Raw genomic sequence first — 26645 nt, 5'->3', positions numbered from 1 at the left:
CCACAGGGATTTCAACAAGTTCGATTCAAACCATCGCAAATTCCCTCCCAGCACTAAGTTTTCCTCGGTCTTGGGAAACGTGGCCCCGCAGTCCGCACTCACGACTGCGCACAAACGCGGACCTCCTTCCAATGGCGAAACTTCTTGACACGCCCCCGAGGCACCACCTCTTTAAAATTTAAAACGAAGGCCCAGGCCAATGAATGCTAAGCTTGTTTCGGAACACAGAGACCCGCCCACCGTCACTCCCTCCACCAACAGACTGAAGTTTTCTCCACTGCCCCTCCAATCACCGCCAAAAATGGAAGTTGCTCTCGTAACTTACGTAAGGCAAGCAGCCAATAGGAGCTAACCTTGGAAACTACCTCCCCCAATAGCAGCAGCTCCTGGAGAGCGCGGGAGCCTTTCGACCAGGGTCCCAAAGGAAAGCAGTGAATGGCGCTGGTTCCCTGAAGGAAGGGACTAAGGGACGGTGGCGCGGGCCCGGACTGGGGCCCCGGGGCGGCGGCACGGCCGATATGGCATGCTGTCACAAAGTAATGCTGCTGCTGGACACCGCGGGCGGCGCCGCTCGCCACAGCCGGGTCCGGCGGGCCGCCCTGCGCCTCCTCACCTACCTGAGTTGCCGATTCGGCCTGGCCAGGGTCCACTGGGCCTTCAAGTTCTTTGACTCGCAGGGGGCGCGGAGCCGGCCGTCCCGCGTGTCTGACTTCCGCGAGCTGGGGTCCCGCTCGTGGGAGGACTTTGAGGAGGAGCTGGAGGCCAGGCTCGAGGATCGCGCCCACCTGCCCGGCCCGGCGCCCAGGGCCACCCACACGCACGGCGCCCTGATGGAGACGCTGCTAGACTACCAGTGGGACCGGCCCGAGATCACGTCGCCCGCGAAGCCGATCCTGCGGAGCAGCGGGAGGAGACTGCTGGACGTGGAGAGCGAGGCCAAGGAGGCCGAGGCCGCCCTCGGGGGCTTGGTGAACGCCGTCTTCCTCCTGGCCCCCTGTCCGCACTCGCAGAGGGAGCTGCTGCAGTTCGTGTCTGGGTGCGAGGCCCAGGCCCAGCGCCTGCCGCCCACCCCTAAGCAGGTGATGGAGAAGTTGTTGCCCAAGAGAGTCCAGGAAGTCATGGTCGCCCGAAAAATCACCTTCTACTGGGTGGATACCACCGAATGGTCTAAGGTAAGGAAGGTTTACAGTCGTCTCAGATAGCGTGCACGGTGCTTTCCTTGCTAACCAGAACTTGGCAGCGTCCTTAGAACAGCCACAGACCCCGAATGAGACTAACAGGACTATGCGTCCCTTCGGAAGGAAACAAATAAATAGGGACAGTTTTCACAACGAAATGGGTAGTTCCTCACTACCTACTGTTTAAGACCCCTCACAATTTGGGCCCTACCTGCCTTCCCAGACTTGGTTTTCCTACACACTACATCTACTCTAGCATATTGAAGTCCAGTCTAGAAAATCAACAGGTCTGGACTATTTGTTTTGTGTTATGTGTGTTGTTCAATCTGCCTGGAATGCCAGTTCTCACTCTTCCAGGCCAGTCTTAACTTCACTTACCCTTTAAGGCTTCCCCCAGTGACAACTGCTCAGTCCAGCGTCTAAATTGCCATACACATTTTGTGTGGCACTTAACCCTTTCTCCATATGTTTTGATTGTGCACATCTCTCACCCTCCATCTAGTCTAAAAATACCTCAGAGGCCGGCAGCAGGTTTTAACACAATAACCAGGGGTGTGTGTGTGTGTGTATATACATGTGTATATATATATATAATTTTTTTTGAGACAGTGTATGTCGCCCAGGCTGGAATGCAGTGGCACAATCTCTGCTCACTGCAACCTCCACCTCCCGGGTTCAAGCGATTCTCATGCCTCAGCCTCCCAAGTAGCTGAGACTACAGGCCCACGCCACCACGCCTGGCTAATTTTTTTGTATTTTTAGTAGAGGCCAGGTTCCATGCTGCCCAGGCTGGTCTTGAACTCCTGGCCTCAGGCAATCCACCTGCCTTGGCCTCCCGAAGTGCCAGGATTATAGGTGTGAGCCACCACGCCCAGCCACCCAGATGTGTATTAAACATTGTAGGTGTTCAGTCAGTATTTGCTGACTAAATGAGTAAATTCTTGCAAACTTAAAGTCTTAAATGGCTAATTTGGATTTTTATTGAGGAGGTGAGGCCCCCTGCTCCTGTTAAGTGCTAGGATAAGTATATATTTTTGCCTTCATCCTTCTCATTGCACTTCATTTAGTCAACAAATGTTCATTGAGAAGCCAGTTACATTGAGTGTCTACCACACTGTTTGAGCTGCTGGGGACATGGTAGCCAAAGCAGGGAACAGATTAAACAGATAAGCAAGTGACAATTTCAAATCATGCTCTGGAGAAAATAAAACGGGGTCATAGGATGGGAGTAGAAGGAGGTGGTTATTGTATATAGAGTGTTAGTCAGGGAAGGCCTTTTTTTTTTTTTTTTGAAAGAGTCTCGCTTTGTCACCCAGGCTGGAGTGCAGTGGCGCGATCTCGGCTCACTGCAACCTCCACCCCCTGGGTTCAAGCAATTCTCCTGCCTCAGCCTCCCAAGTAGCTGGGATTACAAGCGGGCGCCACCAGGCCTGGCTAATTTTTTTGTATTTTTAGTAGAGATGGGGTTTCACCATGCTGCCCACCCTGGTCTCAAACTCCTGAGCTCAGGCAATCCGCCAACCTCAGCCTCCCAAAGAGCTAGGATTACAGGCGTGAGCCACCGCGCCCCGCAGGGAAGGCCTTTTTGAGCAGAGAATTGAATGGTGAAGGAGGAGGAACTCAAAGGTAGGTAAAGAACATTCCAGGTGAAGAGACAAGCAGGTGTAAGGATTTCAGCTGGAAATAAACTTAGTTTGTTTCAGAAACAAAAAGGCAAGGAGTGCTGAGACCTAGTAGGCAAGGGGAGCCTTGCCTAAGTTCATTTCCAGCTGAAATCCTTACACCTGCTTGTCTCTTCACCTGGAATGTTCTTTACCTACCTTTGAGTTCCTCCTCCTTCACCATTCAATTCTCTGCTCAAAAAGGCCTTCCCTGCCGGGCGCGGTGGCTCACGCCTGTAATCCTAGCTCTTTGGGAGGCTGAGGTTGGCGGATTCCCTGAGCTCAGGCAAGGGGAGCAGTGTGAGAGAAAGTCGGGGAGCAGTGTGAGAGAAAGTCAGAAAGCAGGAGAGGCCGACCTGTAGGGACAAGGTCGAAAATGTGGATTTTGTTCTAATTAATTAATGGGAAGGCTTTGGAATGTGGTTTAACCAGGTGAAAGATGCGATTCCACTTAATGGAAATACACGTCACTAACCCAGGAGTGAGTTAAATTGCAAGATTACAGATGGAAAATGAGCAAGCATTTAAATAATGATATGGTGTGTTAAAATTTTCAAAGTGCCTTCACATACAAAGCCCAAAAAAGGCGTGGCAAATGCAAAATAAGGCAGCAGTGGTTTGCCAAGAAAAGGAAAGGACAAAAAGTGTTTAAGGGGATGGTAAACATTTGATGGGGAAAATGGAATCCTAGAAATATTAAAATTTAAGGCAGCCAGTCAAGCCTTAGACACAGTATACAACACATTTCTCAGTTTGAAACAATTGATACCACATCAAAGACTTTCTTCTGGAATTGTATTATGTTAAATACTGGCTAGAAATAAGTTAGATGGGGCCTGATGGGTCTTGGAGATTCTTTGTCTCTCTTTTCTTCTCTTTAATCTCTCTCTCTCTTTTTTTTTTTTTTTTGAGTAGCATCGAAATAAGTGGGTTGACTGGATCTTTTTTAAAGAACGATTTCAGGTCTGACGTACCGTCGACTGCGGGGATAGGTCTTCTCTGAGGCTTCCCTTCTTACATCTGCTGTTTCAGATGTAAGATACTCAAGCTTTTCTGGAATTTTCTTCTGCTGAAGATCTATCATCTCCTATTCAAAAACCTGCCCAGCCATGCTGGGCAAAAGGAAGGTTTAGGCTGTGTCCTTGGGGAGTGCTCTGTCCAGGAGTGGGGAGAAGGGAAGAAGAGAAAATCCAGGTCCTGCCTTGGGGAGCGCGCAGTCTGGGAAGTAGAACTGGGAGAAACAGAACCTGCACTTACATTGGAGGCAGAGGGATCCAAGCGTGTAAAACAGGATATCATATTTGCAAAGATATAGGATAGAATGGAGGATAAGAGACCTCTGACACATTTTCAACTTTATGCCTTAGATTTATTCAATACATATTTGTTCCATACCTGCCAGGTATGCTAAGGAATCAAATAGATGTGGTCCCTGCTCTCTTGGAGCTTATAGTCTAGTGGACATTTACAGATCCCCAAATTTGAAACTACTACTAGGACATGTCTGTCACTTATCCTATAATACGCATACGAATGAAAAGTGTGACCATACTCTATAGTATACTGTTTGTATTTTTGTTTTTGTTTTGTTTGAGACAGAGTCTTGCTCTGCCGCCCAGGCTGGAGTGCAATGGTGCAATCTCGGCTTACTGCAACCTCTGCCTCCCAGGTTCAAGTGATTCTCCTGCCTCAGCCTCCCGAATAGCTGGGATTACAGGCGTGTGCCACCACGCCCGGCTAATTTTTGTATTTTTAGTAGAGACGGTTTCACCATGTTTGCTAGGCTGGTCTCAAACTCCTGACCTCAGGTGATCCACCCGCCTCGGCCTCCCAAAGTGCTGGGATTACAGGCTGTTATTTTTTTTTAATCACATGTTTTGCTATGGTTTGAATATTTGTCCCCTCTAAAACTCATGGAGTAATGGGTGTCATGGGAGTGGGATTGGTGGCTTTATAAAAAGAGGAAGAAAGCGTTGAGCTCACTTGCTCAGCCCCCTCACCATGCTTTGCCCTGTGCTGCCTTGGGATTCTGCAGAGTCCCCATCAGCAAGAAGGCCTTCTGGAAGTGCAGCCCCCTGGCCTTGGACTTCTCAGCATCCATAACTGTAAGAAATAAATTCCTTTTCTTTACAAATTACCCAGTTTCAGCTATTCTGTTGTAAGCAACATTAAACAGACTAAGCCATGCACACATTACCTTTAATAGAAACTTAATGTCCTTTTCAACACTTATTCAAGTTACATCTTCCCCCCTATCTCCCGAGACAGAGTTTCACTCTTGTAACTTACGCTGGAGTGCAGTGGTGCAATCTGGGCTCAAGGCAACCTCCGCCTCCCAGGTTCAAGTGATTCTCCTGCATCAGCCTCCCCGGTAGCTGGGATTACAGGCACCCACCACCACACTCAGCTAATTTTTGTATTTTTAGTAGAGATGGGTTTTCACCATGTTGGCCAAGCTGGTCTTGAACTCCTGACCTCAGGCGATCCACCTGTCTTGTGGATCAAAGTGAGGGGTGTTGGGATTACAGGCGTGGGCCACCACAACCGGCCATAAAGTTACATCTTAACCTTTCATTTTATTAACAGGGTTTTTTGTTTGTTTTCCTGGCTGGTCTTCTGGCTGAAACAATTTCAACAAAATTTTTGTGTCCATTTGGCAGAAAATCCTAATCAGGATCTATGGCCTCTGAACCAGGTTACCATTCTCTCCATAGCAGTGAACACAGATATAGATACATGGGTGGTAACAGCACATACTAATTAATTGGTTAATCTAATACAGCATTTTCCAGATCGATATGCATAACTGAAAAGTTTAGATACATTAGAAGATAATGTGCTCCAATACATTGTTTATCTTCATTACATGGGATCTTTTGTTTTTTTGTTTTTAATGCTGATCATAAACCACTCAATGAATCCATCAGATAATCTATCAAAGTCCATCAGATGGTCATGATCCGAATTTTAAAAGCAGTCTAGGCCAGGCCTAGTGGCTCATACCTGTAACCCCAGCTTTGGAAGGCTGAGACAGGAGGATCTCTTGCACCCAGGAGTTTGAGACCAACCTGGGCAACATGGTGAGACCCCATCTCTACAAAAAATACAAAAGTTAGCCAGGTGTGGTGGCACATGCCTGTACTCCCAGCTACTTACTCAGGAGGGTGGGGCGAGAGGATTGCTTGAGTCCAGAAAGTTAAGGCTGCAGTGAGCCATGTTCATACCACTACACTCCAGCCTGGGCAACAGAGCAAGACCCTGTCTCAAAAAATAAAAATAAATGAAAGCAGTCTATTCAGAACAGTCCTGGGTTCTGTTCACAGCCTTGCTGTGACCATGGATGATTCCCTGCTTGTCTTTGAACATGACTATAATTGGAAGTTTGGGAATGACCTAGTTGACTTTTAAGACCCTTCTAGTTCTAATTCCTCACATTCACATAGCAATTTATAATTTACAATTGTTAACCAGCATGATGAGCATATTCTAAGGGGTGTGCTCCTCCTTCATATTCCCATAGTAGCTGAATATTGTTGTTATACTGTGATGCCATGTTAAACATTTTATGTTGGTACTGTTTTATTCACACCAGCCCCCCGCCCCCACTTCAGGATCCTAGACATGGCACGTAGAAGTTGCTCAATAAAAGTTTGTTGAAAGAAGGTTGACTGAAGAGTCAGCTGTGTGTGAAGGAGTGAAGCAGGGCTTTTACAAAGAAAGCAGGATTTGAGCCAGATACATAAGTGTAATAACCGTTCAGTTGGTGAAAAAGGAAGGGGAGGCACAGGAAATAGAAATCAGCAAAAACAGGGAAGCCTTAAAATATGGCATGTTCAGGAAATAGCAAATGGTTCAATATGCCTAGAAGGAGTGGGAATGGATGAGGGGTAGAAGACAATGTGTTCCAAAAGGTGGTTTAGGGTTGGGTTGTGAAGGGCTTTGTGATTATGCTGAAGAGTTACTTTATTCTGGAGGCAGTGGGAAGCCTTTCAGAATTTCAGAGAAGTAGCATGATCAGAGAAGTGATTTGGAAGAATACTTAGAGCACCATGGAGGAACGATTAGAGGCAGAGCACAGACTTTACAGGCTATGGCAAGCGTTAGGGCAAAAGATGCGACGAGGCCTCGGTTTGTCTGGTCTCTGCACAGGCCTGTGGGTGGGCAAGTCAGAGTGATGGTCACCATCTGGGGGAGGTGCTCCTGCCTCACTCCCATGACACCTGGCCATTATTGTGTGTGCTGTATAGGACATAATTATTTTTATTAATAGGCCGGGCACAGTGGCTCACGCCTGTAGTCCTAGGACTTTGGGAGGCTGAGGCAGGCAGATCACTTGAGGTCAGCAGTTCGAGACCAGCCTGGCCAACATGGTGAAACCCCGTCTCTACTAAAAATACAACAATTAGGTGGGCACAGTGGCGCATTTCTGTAATCCCAGCTACTTGGGAGGCTGAGGCAAGAGAATCGCTTGAACCTGAGAGGTGGAGGTTCCAGTGAGCCGAGATCATGCCACTGCACTCCAGCCTGGGTGACAGATCAAGACTCTGACTCAAAAAAAAAAAAAAGGTTATTTTTATTAATGTATAATGATTCTATGTTCCTTCTAACATTTTATGATCTATACCCAGTGATTTGTGTCACTTCTTTCTGTTCCTTGACAAAAATATAAATAAGGTACTATTTTTACTAAATGAATGCTTTCTCAAAGACATATTAGGTAGTAATTTGTTCTGGGGCTGCACAATAGCTTGATGCTGACCATTATTTCTATTTAGTCCAGCAAATACATTGGTTGTGTAATTCGATCCTTTAATATTGGTATCAACTTTACTTTCTCCTGATTTCCTTTACTTTTATTTATGAATGCCTAATTTATAGTAACCTAAGGTTGTTTGTCATTTTATTTTAGTTGTGGGAATCCCCAGACCACCTTGGATACTGGACTGTTTGTGAACTGCTCCACCATGGAGGTGGCACTGTCTTGCCATCTTTCAGCTGGGATTTTGCTCAAGCTGGGGAAATGCTGCTCAGGAGTGAAATAAAGCTGTCAAGTGAACCTCATCTCTCTCCGTGGATTTCAATGCTGCCAACTGATGCCACTTTAAACCGTTTGCTCTATAATTCTCCTGAGTATGAGGCCTCGTTTCCACGAATGGAAGGAATGTTATTTCTCCCTGTTGAAGGTAAGCAAATAATATTTTAAGGTTTTTTTTTGTAACTCTCAGTTACATTAATTTCTTCAAAGAAGGTTTTAACTTCTTTGGCATTTCTCAGAGCCCAGGCACTCAATGAATGCTTGTTATGAAAGAATTAAAAGACATCAAGGCAAAATCAGAGATATGTAGGAAAGATTTGAACTCTAATTCAGTACAACTGCCAGCCTGTGTACAAAAAAACAAGTGAATGATTGATTTTAAAGTTTACCAGCTATTCCCAAAGAAGGGTAATATTATTCAGGTGCCCAAGCACATGGGTATATGATTTCATTGCCTCATAGAGGAGATTGATAAATTGAAGACCATAGAGAAACAATGGTCGACTGAAAGAAGAAGTAAATTAGTCTACAGAAACCCAGAATGATGCTTGTTACCAGGAAAAGCAAACATGTTGGAATCTTCATTACATTAGTTTCACCATATGATTTGCTATATGGTAAATCTCATTTCTGAGTACATTGTATATTCACAGAAATAATACCGTATAGAGATACATACATAAAACTGTGTTGTACATTATGTGCAGTTTAAGGAATTTTCAAGAGTAGTTTTGTTTATTTAATTTCATTACACAGTTTTTAGAATTTAACCTCCTCGTAAGATATGATGCACTGTACTTTATGGATTTAAGAAGTGGTGTCTTCTTTCTTATAAGTAGTAAACATTGCTTGAATACTTATTTCTTTTTTTCTTTTTTTTTTTTTTTTTTTTTGAGACAAGGTCTTGCTTTGTCACCCAGGCTGGAGTGCAGTGGTACGATCATAGCTCAGATCGCAGCTCACTGCAGTCTTGACCTCCTGGGCTCAAGGGATCCTCCCACCTCAGTCTCCCAAGTAGCTGGGACTACAGGCATGGGCCACCACACCTGGCTCATTTTTGTATTTTTTGTAGAGATGGGGTTTTGCCATGATGCCCAGGCTGGTCTTCAACTCATGGACCTCAAGTGATCCTCTGGCCTTAGCCTCCCAAAGTGCTGAGATTGCAGGCATGAGCCACCATGCCTGGCCTTCAATACTTATACTTATTTCTAAGTCATAATTTCTGAGAAGTTCTGCCATCACACATTGCCTTTGTAATTCCGTTTGTTTATAGCTTTTTCTATAGAGCTAAATGAACTTGCTATGATGGCTTGGCAGTAGAATAAGAGTTGAAGTGTTCAACTAAGTGACAGTATCTCAATTGACAACTTGATTTTTTTCTTATTGTTATTAAATCTCTTTTTAGTATCTATTCCTTATATTGGAATTTTAATTTTTTTTATTTTAATTTGGCATTCTGGTCTAATTAATCTTTATTTCTAGCAGGCAAAGAGATTCAAGAAACATGGACAGTCACCCTAGAGCCCTTGGCCATGCATCAGAGACATTTTCAGAAACCAGTCAGGATTTTTCTAAAAGGCTCAGTGACCCAGTGGTCTCTCCCAACGAGCAGCACTTTGGGCACTGACAGCTGGATGCTACAAAGTCCAGAGGAGAGCACAGCAACTCAAAGGCTGTTATTTCAGCAGTTGGTAAGCAGGCTGACTGCTGAAGAGTTACACCTGGTAGGTATCCTCCACACGGGAAGTTATTCTTGTCTAACAACACACTGGTAAAGTGAAATAAGTGTGTTTATAAATGCCCTACACAATATGGTCTTAGTAAAACTGATTATGCTTTTGCAAATAATATTGTCGACATTATAGTATCATGACAGCAATGCTCATTAGAGAAGAAATCACTCATTAAATTGCATGTACCAAGAATCCAATTAAGTTAAATTATATTCACATAGGGAAGAAGGCAGTTGGCCAGATGGAGTGCTTATGTTAGGATAGTAATGTGGTGAGTGATTTCTCATTATTTTTTAAATATTCTGTTATATATTTACTACTTTTATATAAGTATTTAAGAAAAAGCTGCTACACAGTAAAATTAGATATAATAGTGTAATAGTTGTGTAACTATATACAATGTAATATAATTGTCTGTGTAACTCAGCAGTTGGACAGTAGTTACACAAATGTAGAAATGTCTTCTGAAAAGGAACATATACATACCCAGATTTGATTTAACGGTGATAATTATTTTTAAACTATGAGCAAATTCCTTACCTTACTTTGTCTTTTGCCTTCATACTCTTAGGAGGGGTCTCTATTCTGGTTCCCATTGTAAAATATTATAGAGAAAAATAGGGTAGTCATTGGACAGATGCTGTTCTGAGAGTTGTGTGCTCTGAGGAAAAGAGCACTGGGTTTGGGAGTCAGTGATCTGGATTAGGTCTCAGCTCTGCTGCCTACTGTATGTTCTGGATAAATCTCTCAAATGGTATTTCTGCCTCATGGTTAAGTACATGGGTTTCAAAGTCACATATGCTTGGCATCTTCTCTTACTAAGTAGGTGGCTTTAACAGGTTACTTCTGCCTCAGCCTCAATCCCTCATTTATAAAATGGGGATAATAATTATTTTTACCTCAGGGTGATTGTGAGGATTCAGTGAGCACATAGTAAATACCTAGTAAATATTCCTGGTAATGTCAGGTTTTACTTATTTCTAAGTAGAAATATTAGGAAATATTAGAAATATTAATAAATTCCCTTCTACCTCTAATAATTATCAAATCTATCTTTTTCATAGTTTTCACGTTAATAATAATTGGGAAAATGGTTATTCTGTCTTTTAGTACACTACATTCTTCTTTAGGCATATTGACAATAATATTCTCAACTAATTAGAACTTCTCATGTAGGTTGCTGATGTGGACCCTGGTGAAGGCTGGCCCCCCGTCACTGGAGTTATTTCCCCACTCTCTGCCAATGCTACGATCCTCACTGTGTTCCGCACCAAGGAGGCTGAATTTCAACGACATGTTCTCCAAACAGTTGCGGGTGACAGCCCCCAGGACACAGCTTCCCTTTTCTCAGATGTTGTGGATAGTATATTGAATCAGACTCATGATTCACTTGCAGATACTGCTTCTGCTGGTAAGCTCCTAAACCAGTAACTAACAGAATCTAGGGTGGTTTGCAGTCTTTTCCAGCATCGGGACTTTTTCACTGTGTAGTTAGTAGAACTCCAATATGTTATAACACAGATAAAGCTACAATACTTCAGGCAGTTTAAATCATTATTATTTATAGAATTCCTTAAGTACTTCTGAGGAGGCTGCAGGTTCCATGAAACCAGTCTGAAATCGAAGTCATGGTTTTTAATATATTTAATAAATACTGCATATAAAACTGTAGTGATTCTATCTACCCTGCGTTGCATTGTTACTATTAGCATTTGCAACTAAATGCATTGTTACTACTAAATCTACCTAGCATAAATAAGGTTTGTATCACATTAGTATTACAAACCTTATTTATGCTAGGTAGATTTAAATATAGATATATATGTGTATATATATATATATATAAAATCAACTTGATATCTCTTTAATTCATTCATTTATTCAACAGATTTGAGTACCTGCTCTATGTCAGGCACTGTTCGAGGTACTGGGACTATATTAGAGAACAAAATGGACAAAGATATCTTCCCATGGAGCTGACTATCTAGTCAGGGGAGACAAAACAATAAGTCAGGAAAATTACGGTTTAGTCTAAAGAGACAAAAGTTATAGTAATAAAGCAGGAACAAAGGAATGGGGTGTGTTAGGGTAGGGAGGGTTGCAATTTTAAGTAGGGTGGTCAGGGAAGGCCTTGCTGAAAAAATGATATTTGAGCAAAGCCATGAAGAAAGTGATGGCAGGGAGTTGCTGGTAGAGGCAACAGCGAGTGCCAAGGCTCAGAAGGGTGTTAGAGGAATGGCAGGGAAGCCTGTGGCTGCGGTGAAAGGAGCAAGGAGAGAGTAGGAGGGGATGAGGTCAGAGAGCGAGCAGCAGACCAAACTGGGCAGGGCTTTATAGGCACTGAAAAGACTTTGGCTTTTACTATGAGTGAGAGAGGAAGCCTTTGGGGGATTTTCTGCAGTGACACGATCTGACTTAGTTTTAACAGCATTACTCTGGCTTCCATATTGAGAATCGACTATAGACAGGCAAGGATAGAACCAGTCAGAAATATTGCAATAATCAGGCAAGAGATGGTGGGAAATGCAGGGAGTTGGAAGTAGTTGGAGCTCTTGGATATATTTTGAAGGTAAAGCCAACAAAATTTGCTGTTAGATTAAATGTGTAGAGTGAGCTATAGGGAAATTGAAAATGACTGCAGAGACTTTTGGCCTAAGCTACTGGTAGAAAGCAGTTTCCTTCTGAGATAGGGAAGGCTGTGGGAGAACCAGGGACTGGGGTGGTGAGGACCGGAGGGTTTGTTTTGGGCATGGTAAGTCTGAGTTGTTCATCAGACATCCACACATGGTATTGAGTAGGCATCAACTATGCATGTTTGGGTTTTGGAGATTTGTCTGGACTAGAGATGATGGGAGTCATCAGTGATGTTTAAAGCCATGAGATGGGTTAAGATCACCATGAGGGTGGGCGTAGATGGGAAAGAGAAGGGGACTAAGGACTAATCCCTGCACCCCAATGTTAAGCAGTCTGGGGGATGAGGAGAGAGAAACCAGCAAAGGAGACAAAAGGGGGACAGTCACTGAGTTAAAGAAAACCCAGATTGTGGTACCCTGGAAGCCAAGTGAAGACAGGAAGTGCTTGGCTGGGTTATTTACTACTGACAGGCCAAGGAAGATGAAGGCTGGGAGCTGACATTCAACTGAGCAATGTGGATGCTCGTGATACCATCACAACATGATGGTTGTGATACCAGTTTTGGTGGATTTGTGAGGGTAGAAATGTGAGTGGGAATAGGTTCAGGAGAGACTGAAAAGAGGAAAACAGCAAGTGCGGACAATTTTTTGGAGTAGTTTTGATCTAAAAGATATTAGAGTAATGAAAACAATGGCTAAAGAGGGAAGAAGGGTCAAGGTTTTTGGTTTTGATTTTTAGAAATAATAATAGCCTGCTTGCATGCTGATGCGATAATATGGTAAAAATTAATGCAGGGGATGGAGAGAATTGTTGGTTAGAGAGCTTTGAGGAAGTGCAAGTGGAGGGGTTGGTCTTGGGAACAAGCACAGTTCATCTGTGACAACTGGGGGAAGGCAAAAATATAAAAGCTGGGATGCCAAGGTGAGTGATGTTGGTGTGAGTGTATGGGGTTCTCTTCCGATTGCTTCAGTTTTTTTAGTGACTTAGGAAGTGACATCATCAGCTGAAAATGAAAACTTAAGGAGATGCTGGAGGCTGAGGACAGAGGGAAGGAGGAAGTGGCTCCTGAGAGGGTGAAGATAGCATGAAGGTGGAGGAAGGTTGCCGGGATAGTCGTGAAGGTAAAGTGAGATTCCTCTGTGGGCTTGCCTGCCTCCAGCCACATTCACCAGCTGTCACAGCTGCAGAGTAGGCAGGGAGCTGGATTAACCAGGGTTGGGATTTTCCCAAATGAGGGTGGTAAAGCTAGAGAGAGGGGTCAGGGATTCAAAAGTGTGAACAGGAAGAGATTACAGGATTTGTCCATGGAATGAGGCAGGGTAAGGAGGGAAATGAGGACAACGGAAGGACAGGCAATCAGATCAATGGGTTATAGGGGTCTCAGGATTTCTGGAGCCAATGTGCTCAAAGGAGAGAGCTAAAAAATAGGTGGAGGTGGTCAGAGTGGGGTGCTTGAGATCATAGAGGGTGGTGACCAGGGGGAGAGAGTGACTGAAGGAGGGCAACGCACCAGGGCACCAGAGGTGAGGAATTCAAGGGAACAAAGGCCAGAGTGTTGGTGCATCAAATGTGTGTATGGAAATTATCCAGAGTTAAGACTGAGTAGTACTGGAGAGACTGATGGTGGTGAGTCAGGAGCTAACAGTCTTTGAGGAGTAAGGTGGAATGATTCAGGCTTGTTAGATGACTATGAGAGTGTAGGCTTTGATGTGAGACTCAAAGCTGGATTTTTGTCGTCATTTTCAGCAGGTAGAGGGAAAATGATCTGGAAGAGGCAAGGAGGATACCAGCCCACCTCAGGGCCAAGTGGAAAAAGAGCATGGCGGGGGAGCAGCCAGCTCTCTCCAGCGCTGCAGGGGAAGCAGTGTGTTCAGGGCAGGAGGAGATGGAATTGAGGACATAGGGGATTTTGCTGATGAGGGTCAGTGAGTTCCAGAGGGCAGAGTGGGAGGATTTTACGTGTGGAAGGGCTGGGCCGTGGTGACAGGATGGGAGATGGAAGGAGCAGTGAGGAGATTCGAGTGGGCAGACTGGAGTGACCTGGGGGTCTAGGGCTTCGCCTGACGGGAAAAAGCAGCTATCAAGGGGAGCATGAGTTGATTCCTGGTGGTTTCAGTGCAGCTAGTGGTGCTGAACCTGTGAGTCTGGGGGGTAAGAAGCATGGATGTTTGGCCCACCCCCACTCCTGCCCATGTAGGCGTGGAGACTAGAAGGAGGGCATCTAACTCCGAGGGTCTAGGGCTCCCTCCAAAGCCCTGCCCAGGAGGCCAGTGGAGGGTGGCCTTGTTTTTAGCATGGGGCTCCTGCTTGACATTTGCTGGAAGAGGTGCAGGTAAGTCTGTGAGGGGCACTCTCTTTCCATGCAGAGGGAGGCTTGAGGCTTGGAGGCCTGAGGCAGGTATTTCTGGCCTTTCTCCCCTAATCCAGCATACAACGACTTAAGAAGAAATCATGTCATGTTTATTCTCATAGACCTTTACTGCCCTTGTCTGAATTTTGTAGTATAACAGCAAATGCAATTATAGGCATTTATGCTGTCATGTGATGTGAAGTTTCTTTTGCTTGTTTAAAAAATTCTACAAAATCTTACACTAAGAATAATAGCTTTGGGAAAACTACAGTTGGGGCAGACTTCTCAAAATCTTTGGTAGTGATAAAAACTAAGGCAATCCTGGGCGTGGGGACACATGCCTGTAATCCCAGCTCCTCAGGACGCTGAGGCAGGAAGATCGCTTGAGCCCAGGAGTCCAAGACCAACATAGCAAGACCCTGTCTCAATTTAAAACAACAAAAAAAGTGCAATCCTAATAAAAATTCTAGTTTGATTAAAAGACACATTAAACTCATAATAAGTAAACTCCATAATAAATATACCTTATCCTTTAAAAGAAAGGTGAAGATGGCATGATGACGAAGATGGTTGAGGCTGTGGTATTATGGAGACAGGGGCCAATGACAAAGATAGGGAACTACATCATAAGCACTTTCAAGAGAGTGCACGTGGCCAAACAGCCAAGGAGAAGAAAAGGAGAAAAATACGGGTTGAAAGGGCATAGTGTACAGCACTGTGCTCCTCTGGCTTGTTGTATTTAGTTATGTTTGTGCTGCACTTTGAATTCAGCTGCTGCTACTTGGTGGTATAAAATATTAGCACATTAGGAATGATCACATAACCAAAGCAACGTAATATTTTGTACTACTGTCACTACCTTACTTACCAATTGTGTGTAGGCTATTTGTAGAAAATTTTGTATTGTAGAACAGACTGTATCTTAACTATTTATATAGTCGTGGAAGCAGCTCAAAAAACTGTATTTTGGAATCTGGTAAAGGAAGAACTGCAGTATTTTACCAGTACTCTCTGCTGTAGCATGGCCCACAGTTTCTTCCAGGTTATAAATCAGTGTGCCGGCTTATTGTCCAGTCTCCCCACCGTGCTCCATCTGGGTGAGGTCCTATTCATGCATTAGTACCTAGCCCAAATACTGTATTCTCCGTGAGACCTTCCTTACCCATCTAGACAGAGTTAGCATGTGCTAACATTTATACGTATCTCCATGACTTCACAAGAGTGGATCTACTCTTCCTATACTGGGAGCTCGTTTGGAAGTAGGCATTGTATTTATCTCTGAATTCTCTCACTGATAGAAGGCCTAGAACTTGGTTGTCTCAGTAAGTTTGAATACATTTTAAGTATTTGGGTTTTTTTCCCCAAGACTTCATTAATTTCTAACGTTTCATTTGTCTGGGGTCTTAGATGGATCTTTCAGAATTACAGAGTTCACTGAAATTTCTGTTACTGTTCCCCCAACTGCCTCCTCCATCAGGCTTATTTTAAGAGATCCTTCTACCCTTACACTCCCCAACATAGAGCCACATCTATTTCCAATTTACCTACTCAGTGCAGCAGAATTGTGATGTTCTGTAGTTTTGTTACTGTTTATTTATTCTTGTACAAAGCTTTTTTTTTTTTTTTTTTTTTTTGGAGACGGAATCTCACTCTTGTTGCCCAGGTTGGAGTGCAGTGGTGTGATCTCAGCTCACTGCAACCTCCACCTCCCGGGTTCAAGCTTCTCCTGTCTCAGCCTCCCAAATAGCTGGGAACACAGGCACCTGCCACCACGCCTGGCTAATTTTTGTACTTTTAGTAGAGATGAGGTTTTGCCATGTTGGCCAGGCTGGTCTCAAACTCCTGACCTCAGGTGATCCACCCACCTTGGCCTCCCAAAATGCTGGAATTACAGGCGTGAGCCACCATGCCCAACCATACAAAGCCATTTTTAAGAACAGGACCAGGCGCAGTGGCTCACGCCTGTAATTCCAGCACTTCGGGAGGCCAAGGCAGGCGGATCACCTGAAGTCAGGAGTTCGAGACAGCCTGACCAACATGGAGAAACCCCGTCTTTACTAAAAATACAAAATTAGCTGGGCGTGGTGGCATGTGTTTGTAATCCCAGCTACTCAGGAGACTGAGGCCGGAGAATTGCTTGAACCCCGGAGGCGGAGGTTGTGGCTCATGAGCTGAGATCGTGCCATTGCACTCCAGCCTGGGCAAGAAGAGCGAAACTCTGTTTCAAAAAAATAAATAAATAAAAAGAAGAACAATATATATTTTTAACCTGTTCAGGAACATTTCAGAAATGAGAGGATTTATAGCCAGTAATAAGAACAAAAGACTTTAAATTGTGCCTGTACGTTTTTCAGTAGCATTTTTTATTTACCACATAGGCCTGTAGCAGTTTGTGGTGCCGGAGAACAAATGTTAACTATGCACTTTGTATGTCCTTTGGAGGGATGCAGTCAGTCCAGGGGAGGAGCAAGTGCTTAGAATTCTCTGCTTTGGTTCTCATGCCGTTTCCTCTCCTGCCTCTGTTCCTTTGCTCCAATAGCTTCTCCTGTTCCAGAGTGGGCCCAGCAGGAGCTTGGCCACACCACTCCCTGGAGTCCAGCTGTTGTGGAAAAGTGGTTTCCTTTCTGTAACATCAGTGGTGCCAGTTCCGATTTGATGGAGTCATTTGGGTAAAACTTTTTTATATTTCTGAGTATTGATTATTAAAATCAATGTTCAGTTATCTGCATTTTTTTCTTAATAGACCACATTCTCTGAGTATAGTCTAATAATATTAAAAATTAGTTACAAAAATAAAATACTCTCATCTTAGTATATATTGTGAGAGTATGTTAGCTAGATAATATGTTAACAATATATAAATATATACCTGCCAAAAATTCTTTAAAATTTAACAAAGTAATTCGTCAAGTTAAATACAAATAAATACTTCCTTAAAGTGAGAAAATATTTATAACTAAGTATCAATGCAAATAGAAAACAGCAAACTTGATTAATGTGGCTGAATTTATACTTAAAGAAGTATTTGCAGACTATTTTTGTAAAGAAAAAAGTTAACAACCAATTATTAAGAATCCAACATGAGAAGTAAATAAGAGAGTAACCTCCACCCTACAAAAGAAGGAAAGCAATAAGGATAAGAACAGAAATAAATTAAATAGAAAACAAATAAATGTAAGTGATCAAGAGAAACAAAAGATGGTTCTTTGAAAAGCCAAGTAAAATAATCTATAGCAAGATCAAGCAATTAAAAGACAATATTAGAAATGTAAACGATATGGCAGAAATTCAAACTATTATTAAGAGGTATGGTTGACGTTTATTTTCTCCACACATATATCCATTCAATTATTCCAACACCATTTGCTAAAAGACTATCTTTTCCCACTAATTACTGCGGCACCTTGTCAAAAATCAACTGGCCACCTTTGTGCAGATGATTTCTAGACAGAATACAGTCCAAAAACTATGTTAATACTACATTGTCTTCAATATTGCGTTATAGCAATACCATATACTGTAGCTTTATAGCACCAGTCATTAAATCAGGTAGTGTAAGTCCTCTAAACTTTGGTTTTGTTTTTTTAGAATTTTTTTGGTTATTTTAGATACTTCATATTTTCATATAAACCTCAGAACCAGCTTGTCAGTTTCCACACACACAAATGTCTGTTGAAACTCTAGGAGTGCATTGAATCATAGATAAATTTGGGAAGAACTGACAACAATGTTGAGTCATCCGATCCATGAACATGGTGCAGCCATCCATTTATTTAGGTCTCTCTTTAATCTCTCTCAGTGTTTTGTAGTTTTTAATGTACAAATGTGGCCCATGTTATTTTTTTAAATTATCTGTAAGTATTTTTATGAGGTATAAATATTGAAGTGTTTGAAGACAGTATGATTGTCTTTATAGAAAATCCAGGCCCGGCATGGTGGCTCACACCTGTAACCCCAGTACTTTGGGAAGCAAAGGCCAGTGGATCACTTGAGGCCTGGGGTTCAAGACCAGCCTGACCAACATGGTGAAACCCCGTCTCTACTAAAAATACAAAAAAATTAGCCCGGCGTGGTGGCACATGTCTGCAATCCCAGCTACTTGGGAGGCTGAGGCACAAGATTCACTTGAATCCAGGACACGGAGATTGCAGCGAGCCAAGATCGCACCACTGCACTTCAGGATGGGCGACAGAGCACCAGCACACTTAGGGAGGATTAATCTGCTTCATATTGGCTACATGGATGAAGCCGATAGACCCAACACATATTCCACCCTGTGATATCTGTTCAACTAGTGTCATCGTAACTTTCTTCCACTTTTTAATCAGTTATATCAGATAGTGGAAAATATTAAAATACAAATAACACATTTTGGATGTTGTGCCATTTTCATAATTTCCTTAATGACAGATATTTAGCTCTAGGTGGAAAAGCATTTAATAACTAATCACCCCTCTTGCCTGCCCTACTTCCTCCTCTTCTCATCAATCCCAAATGAGTTTATTACAATGTGAAAGAATTATTCGAAGTCATTGCAATACTTACTACGATGTATTAACATCATTTTGTACTTTGATATATGGAAACTGAGTAAAAAATAACTATGGAAGCCTGAAGTGAAATATCTGCCATAATTAGACTTGTACCCTAATTCATGAAGAATCCTATTAATAAAAGTCAATATTATATACAATGGTTAATGGTTTTGTGAACAAGACAGCTTCGGTTCCTGAATTCGTTCAAATCAAAAATGAGAGGAGGGACATTTTCTCTCCTAAGAAAATATATTTTTGAAGGCATCTGTGGGGACATCTTTTGGTTAGCTTTTTAGAGGATAGTGGGTATTTCGGTGTTGTTTATTTCTAAAGCATTTTGCAAAATTAGAATTTTGGTTTTATTCTAGACATCTTGACTTCACAGGTTACTACAGGCTGCCTCAGCTAATAAGGAAGAGTCTTCCAAAACTGAAGGCGAATTAATACATTGCCTTGCCGAGCTCTACCAGAGAAAATCTCGTGAAGAATCCACTATAGCTCATCAAGAAGACAGCAAAAAGAAACGTATGTACCTAGAAAGGCTGTTTCTTAAAGCATTCTTTTTTGAGACTGTACGTTTTAAAAGATGGGCATTTCCTGAAATGAGGTTGAAATGGTAACTAAATAAAGAAGGGCAAATTTTTATATTTAAATTTTAAAATAATTACATTAGTTCAATAGTGATTTTTTAAAAATCACCTAGTCTTATCTGTCTAATGAATAAGCCATTTTCATTTTTAATTATGATAGAAATTCAAATACAACTTTGTGTTCTGCTTATAAGTATTTTTTCTTTTGCTACCTTGCCTTTTTAGATATTATTCCACCTCACTGCTTAACTAAATTTACAAAATTCTCATGTTGTTGAACATTTAGATTGCTTTCAATTTTCATCATTATAAATAATACTGTAGTATACATTATGCATATAATTTGTTTTTTAAGTAATTACCTTAGCAGAAGTTTCCAGGAACCAGTTACTGTGTCAGGGTATGAAAATTGGCTCTTTATGTAGATTGCTAAACTGTCATTCAGAAAAATTTCATCACCATTTTTGGTGGCCATTGGGTGACACCAAAATAAGTCTGTTTGGCATTTGCCTGATGGGAAAACCATCCATTGAGATGTTTAGTTCCAATCCAATCACATTGAGATGTTTAGTTCCTAAACTTCGGTTAAAAGAAAGGTTCTCTTTCTACCCTGTGTGTGGGCAGCAAGAGATGCAAGAACTTCCTAATTCAAATCATTCTGGAGGGATATGCTTCGTTTTGATATTCTTTCCCAGTAATCTGAATTAAAGTATTTCTTGATTCCACAGAAGTGGAAGGCAATTTACTTTCCCTCCTCTGATGTTGTTTTGGTAGGAGGTGTCCCTCGTACTCCAGTGAGACAGAAGATGAATACCATGTGCCGTTCCTTAAAGATGTTGAATGTTGCAAGGCTGAATGTGAAGGCCCAGAAGTTACATCCAGATGGCAGTCCGGATGTGGCTGGGGACAAGGGAATCCAAAAGATACCCTGTGGGAGAACAGTAGATAAATTGGAAGACAGAGGAAGAACACTAAGAAGTTCTAAACCTAAAGGTATTCCTCTTAGTCTGTAATTTACTCTTTTATACCCCTCTTTTTTAAAAATAAAATTTAATCATACCCTTAGTTTATTGACTATCTGCTACATGCCCAAAAAGGTGTTATGGTGAATAAGTAAATAACAAGATAATGTCCTATTCTTAGATTTATGATCTAGCTGCAAAGATAAAACAAATGAACTAATAAATACATATATATACATATATATATATAAAATGAAATACTAGAACTAGTAAGAGAGCCAAAAGTCTAAAACAGAAAATGCAAGCCCATTCAGGAAGTAAAGACTAGACTAGGAGTTCAGAAAGGGAAGATAAGGGCTGGATAAGCTATGGAAGCTTCTAGGAACCACTGGAGTCCAAGCTAGACTTCCAAGAATGGGCAGAGTTAGAAGACAGAAAGATAAAAGAGCATTCCAGGTGGAGAATTAGCATAAGCAAAGTCACAAGGCCCATGGCTTGGGCGTAGAACAAATGGTTAAAGAAGTTTTACATTTGTGAATAAAGGGAGAAGAAAATGGGTTTATGAGTAATCTAGGGCTAGGTTATTGACATCTTTCAAAGGTGGGAATAATTTAATCCAGCAGCTTCTATTTTCCTATTTTTTTCTTTCCTTTTTTTTAAAAGAAATGAATTGTGCTGTGTTTTGATGTCATCTCTGAGTTCTTCTGAAAATTCTGGAGTGGGCCGGGTGTGGTGGCTCACGCCTGTAATCCCAGCAATTTGGGAGGCCAAGGTGGGCGGATCATAAGGTCAGGAGTTTGAGACCAGCCTGGCCAATATGGTGAAACCCCGTCTCTACTGAAAATACAAAAATTAGCTTGGCATGGTGGCGTGCACCTATAGTCCCAGCTACTCGGAAGGCTGAGGCAAGCAAATCGCTTGAACCTGGGAGGCGGAGGTTGTGGTGAGCCGAGATTGCACCACAGCACTCCAGCCTGGGAGACAGAGCGAGACTCTCTCAAAAGAAAAAAAAAAAAGAAAATTCTGAAGCGTGAATTTTATGCTCCTTTACAATTTTTTTTTTTTTTTTCCTGTGGAATGTGAGAGCCATATATGATAATCAGTTTGAATGGGACAGAACACCTTTAGTGGGCTAGTAAAGGTGTGTGAAATGTGCTTGATACATGCAAGGGAAGGCCGAAACAACAGTACTGAAGACAGTGTGGCAGGAACATAATTTCTGGACTAGATTCTGTCCAGAAATAGACCTGCACAATAGTGGGCAATTGATTTTTGACAAAGATGCCCCAATAATTCCGTGAGAAAGAGATAATCTTTTCAATAAATGATGCTGGAACAACTAGATACCTTTATGGAAACAAAATTAGACCTTACTTTTAATAGTATTTTGAATTCCTGCTATTTTTAATATTTATGCCTTCTCTCTCTCTCTTTAACTGCTCAATCTTGCTATAGAGTTTTCTGTTTTATTTCTCTTTTCTTTTTTTGTTGTTTTTTGTTTGTTTGTTTGTTTTTTGAGACTGAGTTTTGCTCTTTTTGCCCAGGCTGGAGTACAATGGCATGATCTTGGCTCACTGCAACTTCTGCCTCCCGGGTTCAAGTGATTCTTCTGTCTCAGCCTCCCAAGTAGCTGGGATTACAGGCGCATGCCACCACACCTGGCTAATTTTTGTATTTTTTAGTAGAGACGGGGTTTTATCATATTGGTCAGGCTGGTTTACGAACTCCTGACCTCAGGTGATCAGCCTGCCTCGGCCTCCTAAAGTGCTGGGATTACAAGTGTAAGCCACCGCGCCCGGCCTTATTTGGCTTTTCAAAGAACTGTCTTTTGTTTCTGTTGATTGCTGTTGTTGCTTTGTTTTCTGTTCATTTCTGTTCTTTATGATTACCTTCCTACCTTTATTTTTGGGGTTTACTCTCTCATATTACTTCACATATTGGACCCTTAGCTAGTTAATTGTTTTTAATTTATCTGCTTTACAAAAATAATCACTTAAGTCTAAAGTCTGTACATTTTCTCTTTAAGTATAACTAACTGCATTATATATTTACTGTTTTCTATTTTCATTGATACTTATTTATAAATATTTTCTGACATCCATAATATAAGGGAGTGTTTTATAATTAGCTTTTAATATTTTTGGACTGTGCTCAATGTGGTCTGTAAGATTGATTCTTTAATATTTGCTGAAACTGACCTAATGTGTGGTCAAGTTTTGTTAATATTCTATGTGCACTTGAAAATAATGTGTATTCTCTAATTGTTGAATATCTGGTTTTATACACGTCTGTACATCAAGTTTATTAATGTTTGAATATTCAACATTTTTAGTAATTTTGTTCTACTGCTTTTATCTATTACTAAGATGATTGTATTAGTCTTCCACTATTATATCATCTTTGCTCCTTTGTCAAAGATCAGTTGAGGCCAAGTGCAGTGACTCACACCTGTAATCCTAGCACTTTGGGAGGCTGAGGCGGGCAGATCACCTGAGGTCAGAAGTTTGAGATCAGCCTGGCCAACATGGTGAAACCCCGTCTCTAATAAAAATACAAAAATTAGCCAGGCGTGGTGGCAGGCGCCTATAGTCCCAGCTACTTGGGGTTACCGAGGCATGAGAATCGCTTGATCCCAGGAGACAGAGGCTGCAGTGAGCCGAGATCGCGCCCCTGCGCTCCAGCCTGGGTGACGGAGCAAGACTCCGTCTCAAAAAAAAAAAAAAAAAATCTGTTTACTATATTTATGTAGGTTTATTTCCAGGCTCTCCTGTTACATTGATCTCTCTATTGCTAATACCACACAAACTGTCTTGATTACTGTAGCTTTATAGTAAGTCCTAAAGTTTGGTACTATCAGTCCTCAAACTTTGTTTTTGTCCTTCAATATTGAGTTAGTTATTCTGGGTCTTTTGCCTCTTCATATAAACTTTAGAATCAGTTTGTCAATATGCAGAAAATAGGGATCGCCTAGAATCTATAGATCAAATTGGGAATCTGAAGTCTTGACTGTATTGAGTCTTTCTTGCTGTGAACATGGAATATCTCTCCACTTACTTAGTTCTTTGATTTCGTTCACAGAATTTTGTAGCTTTCCCCATATAGATTTTATACAAATTGTGTTAGATTTAATACCTGGGTATTTCATATTTAGGGGGGTGCTAATTTAAATGATAATGTGTTTTTAATTTTAAATTTTGCTTGTACATTGCTGGTATACGGGAAAGCAATGGACTTTTATGTATTAATCTTGTATCCTGCAAATTTGCTATAATCACTTGTTAGTTCCAGGAGTTTTTTTGTTTGTTTGTTTGTTTAGCCAAATGGTCTCGATCTCCTGACCTCATGATCCGCCCACCTCGGCCTCCCAAAGTGCTGGGATTACAGGTGTGAGCCACCACGCCCGGCCCAGTTCCAGGAGTTTTGTTGTTTGTTCTTTCAGATTTTCTAATCATGTCATATCACCAAAGATGGTTTTATTTCTTCCTACCTTTAAATTTTTTGTTTGTTTGTTTGTTTTGAGACAGAGTTTCACTCTTGTTGCCCAGACTGGAGTGCAATGGTGCGATCTCGGCTCACTGCAACCTCTGCCTCGCGGGTTCAAGCGATTCTCCTGTCTCAGCCTCCTGAGTAGCTGGGATTATAGGCGCCCACCACTACGCCCGGGTAATTTTTGTATTTTTAGTAGAGAAGGGGTTTCACCATGTTGGCCAGGCTGGTCTTGAACTCCTGACCTCAGCCACCCACCTTGGCCTCCCAAACTGCTGGGATTATAGGCGTGAGCCACCACGCCTGGCCTCCTACCTTTAAATTTTTAACACTTACACTTGGTATATAGAGCCTTAAAATTAATCACTTGGCTGGGCATGGTGGCTCATGCCAGTAATCCCAGCACTTTGGGAGGCCAAGGCAGATAGATGGCTTGAGTTCAGGAGTTCAAGACCAACCTGGGCAACATGGTGAAACCCTGTCTCTACCAAAAATACAGAAAATTAGCTAGGTGTGGTGGCACATGCTTGTGGTCCCAGCTACTCCAGAGGCTGAGGTGGGAAGATCACTTGAGCCTGCCTGGGAGGTGGAGGTTGTGATGAGCCGAGATTGTGCCACTGCACTCCAGCCTGAATGTCAGAGTGAGACCTTGTCTCAAATAAAATAAAATTAAATTAATCACTTATCTCTGTACTTTCTCAATCTCTGGACTATTGACATTTTAGACCAGATAATTCTTTGTTGTAGGGCTCTCCTATGCATTGTAGGATGTTTAACAGCATCCCTGGCTTCTATATACTAGATGCCAGCAGCCACCCCCGCCCCCACCACCATCAGTCATGACAATCCAGACAGAGCCAAATGTTCCCTGCAAGGAAATATTTTCCGCAGTGGACAACAACTGGCCTAAATAATACAAGGACTTGAGCAAGATATGATTAATCCATTTTACTTTTTTTTCACAGATTTTAAAACTGAGGAAGAGCTGCTATCATATATACGTGAAAATTACCAAAAGACTGTGGCCACAGGAGAAATCATGTTGTATGCATGTGCTCGAAACATGATCTCAACCGTTAAAATGTTCCTAAAATCAAAAGGCACCAAGGAATTAGAAGTAAGAGGGTCCGGATATTGTTGTTTGTCATGGATGTAGTGGTTGGTTGGTTAGTGGTAGATTTGGTTAATGTCTTGGAAAATGTCTGTTATGCCATACGTGATTCAAAAATGGTAAGATGAGTAAGGGAGTAAGTACAATTCCAGATCTCAGAAGGTGGATATGGTGAACTGGTAAGGCAGAAATCAAAGAGATGGGGTGAGTGGGGATAATTATGTATAATTCTCTCCTAATGAAAAGCCTTTCCTCATGTGAGCTCTATGTTAGCTGCGTGATTAAGCCCGTGGTTTTTAACCTTGGCCATACTTTAGAATCACCTACAACATTTAAAAAATACATATATATGCCGACTGGCTGCGGTGGCTCACGCCTGTAATCCCAGCACTTTGGGAGGTCAGGGCGGGTGGATCACGAGGTCGAGAGTTTGAGACCAGCCTGGCCAACATGGTGAAACCCGGTCTGTACTAAAAATACAAAAATTAGCTGGATATGGTGGTAGGTGCCTGTAATCCCAGCTACTCGGGAGTCTGAGGCAGGAGAATCGTTTTAACCTGGGAGGTGGAAGTTGCAGTGAGGCAAGATCATGCCATTGCACTCCAGCCTGGGCAACAGGGCGAGACTCCATCTCAAAAGAATATATATAGATGCCTTGCTCTCTCTGGATGAACTGAAACAGATCTCTCAGGTTGGTGCTTTTAAAAAGCCCCCTGGATAATTCTTATGCACTGGGAGTGTTGCAAACCACTGTTTTAGACCATGTTGTTGTTTTATTCATGTTCAGTGGCCATCACGGAGCTCCTTCTCTAAAGCAAACAGGAGGATTTGTTTATAATACTTAGGTTTCTTAATCACTGCTTTGTGGAACATTTCTTTTAAGACACTTTATTTTGGGCAGGCTTGTTTTATCCATGCCCACTTGCTCTCAAAGTAACTTTTTTACCATGTTCTTTTTGAAGATATAAAAGAAGAATATTCACGTCACTTTTTCATTCAAACGAAAGAATAGAGAAGTTTATAAGGGAATATATTTCCCTTCTTAGGGCTTTAGTCAATTATGAAAGAAATTAGAAATAATGACAAGTAACACTATTCTCCTATGTAATAATTTTGTATTTTTAGGTGAACTGCCTGAATCAAGTAAAAAGTAATCTCTTAAAAACGAGTAAAAGTCTTCGACAGAATCTAGGAAAAAAACTGGATAAGGAAGACAAAGTTAGAGAGTAAGTAACTACCATTTTTTAAAAATCATCACTCCAAAACAAAGCTGTGAGATTAGCTTGTATCAGTTTAAAATAGATTGTGACATGGTGGTTCATGCCTGTAATCCTAGTACCTTGGGAAGCCAAAGCAGGAGGATTGCTTGA

General features: G+C 42.0%; 1 protein-coding gene across 5 annotated transcripts in view; it reads left to right on the top strand.

The window, feature by feature from the left end:
• Positions 1-374: 374 nt before the first annotated feature.
• TICRR (TOPBP1 interacting checkpoint and replication regulator) overlaps positions 375-26645 on the top strand; it is a 54801-nt gene continuing 28530 nt past the window's right edge. For 3 of the 5 annotated variants that reach the window (XR_010121007.1, XM_055277240.2, XM_063640117.1), the window contains exons 1-9: positions 378-1172; positions 7749-8022; positions 9357-9598; positions 10784-11018; positions 17131-17260; positions 19512-19651; positions 20491-20709; positions 25130-25281; positions 26401-26501. Coding sequence is in view for 4 of the 5 variants with exons in the window: in XM_055277240.2 (XP_055133215.2) it covers positions 519-1172; positions 7749-8022; positions 9357-9598; positions 10784-11018; positions 17131-17260; positions 19512-19651; positions 20491-20709; positions 25130-25281; positions 26401-26501 (2147 nt within the window). In the remaining variant the exon portion in view is untranslated. Of the gene's footprint in view, positions 1173-7748; positions 8023-9356; positions 9599-10783; positions 11019-17130; positions 17261-19511; positions 19652-20490; positions 20710-25129; positions 25282-26400; positions 26502-26645 lie in introns of all 5 variants that reach the window. The other 2 variants (XM_055277239.2, XM_063640118.1) reach the window with 2 other exon arrangements.

The sequence above is a fragment of the Symphalangus syndactylus genome, chromosome 5 (genome assembly GCF_028878055.3).
Source record: "Symphalangus syndactylus isolate Jambi chromosome 5, NHGRI_mSymSyn1-v2.1_pri, whole genome shotgun sequence".
Classification (NCBI taxonomy): domain Eukaryota; kingdom Metazoa; phylum Chordata; class Mammalia; order Primates; family Hylobatidae; genus Symphalangus; species Symphalangus syndactylus.
The sequence above is the reverse complement of the archived record's forward strand: the minus strand, read 5'-3'. Positions and strand labels throughout refer to the sequence as shown.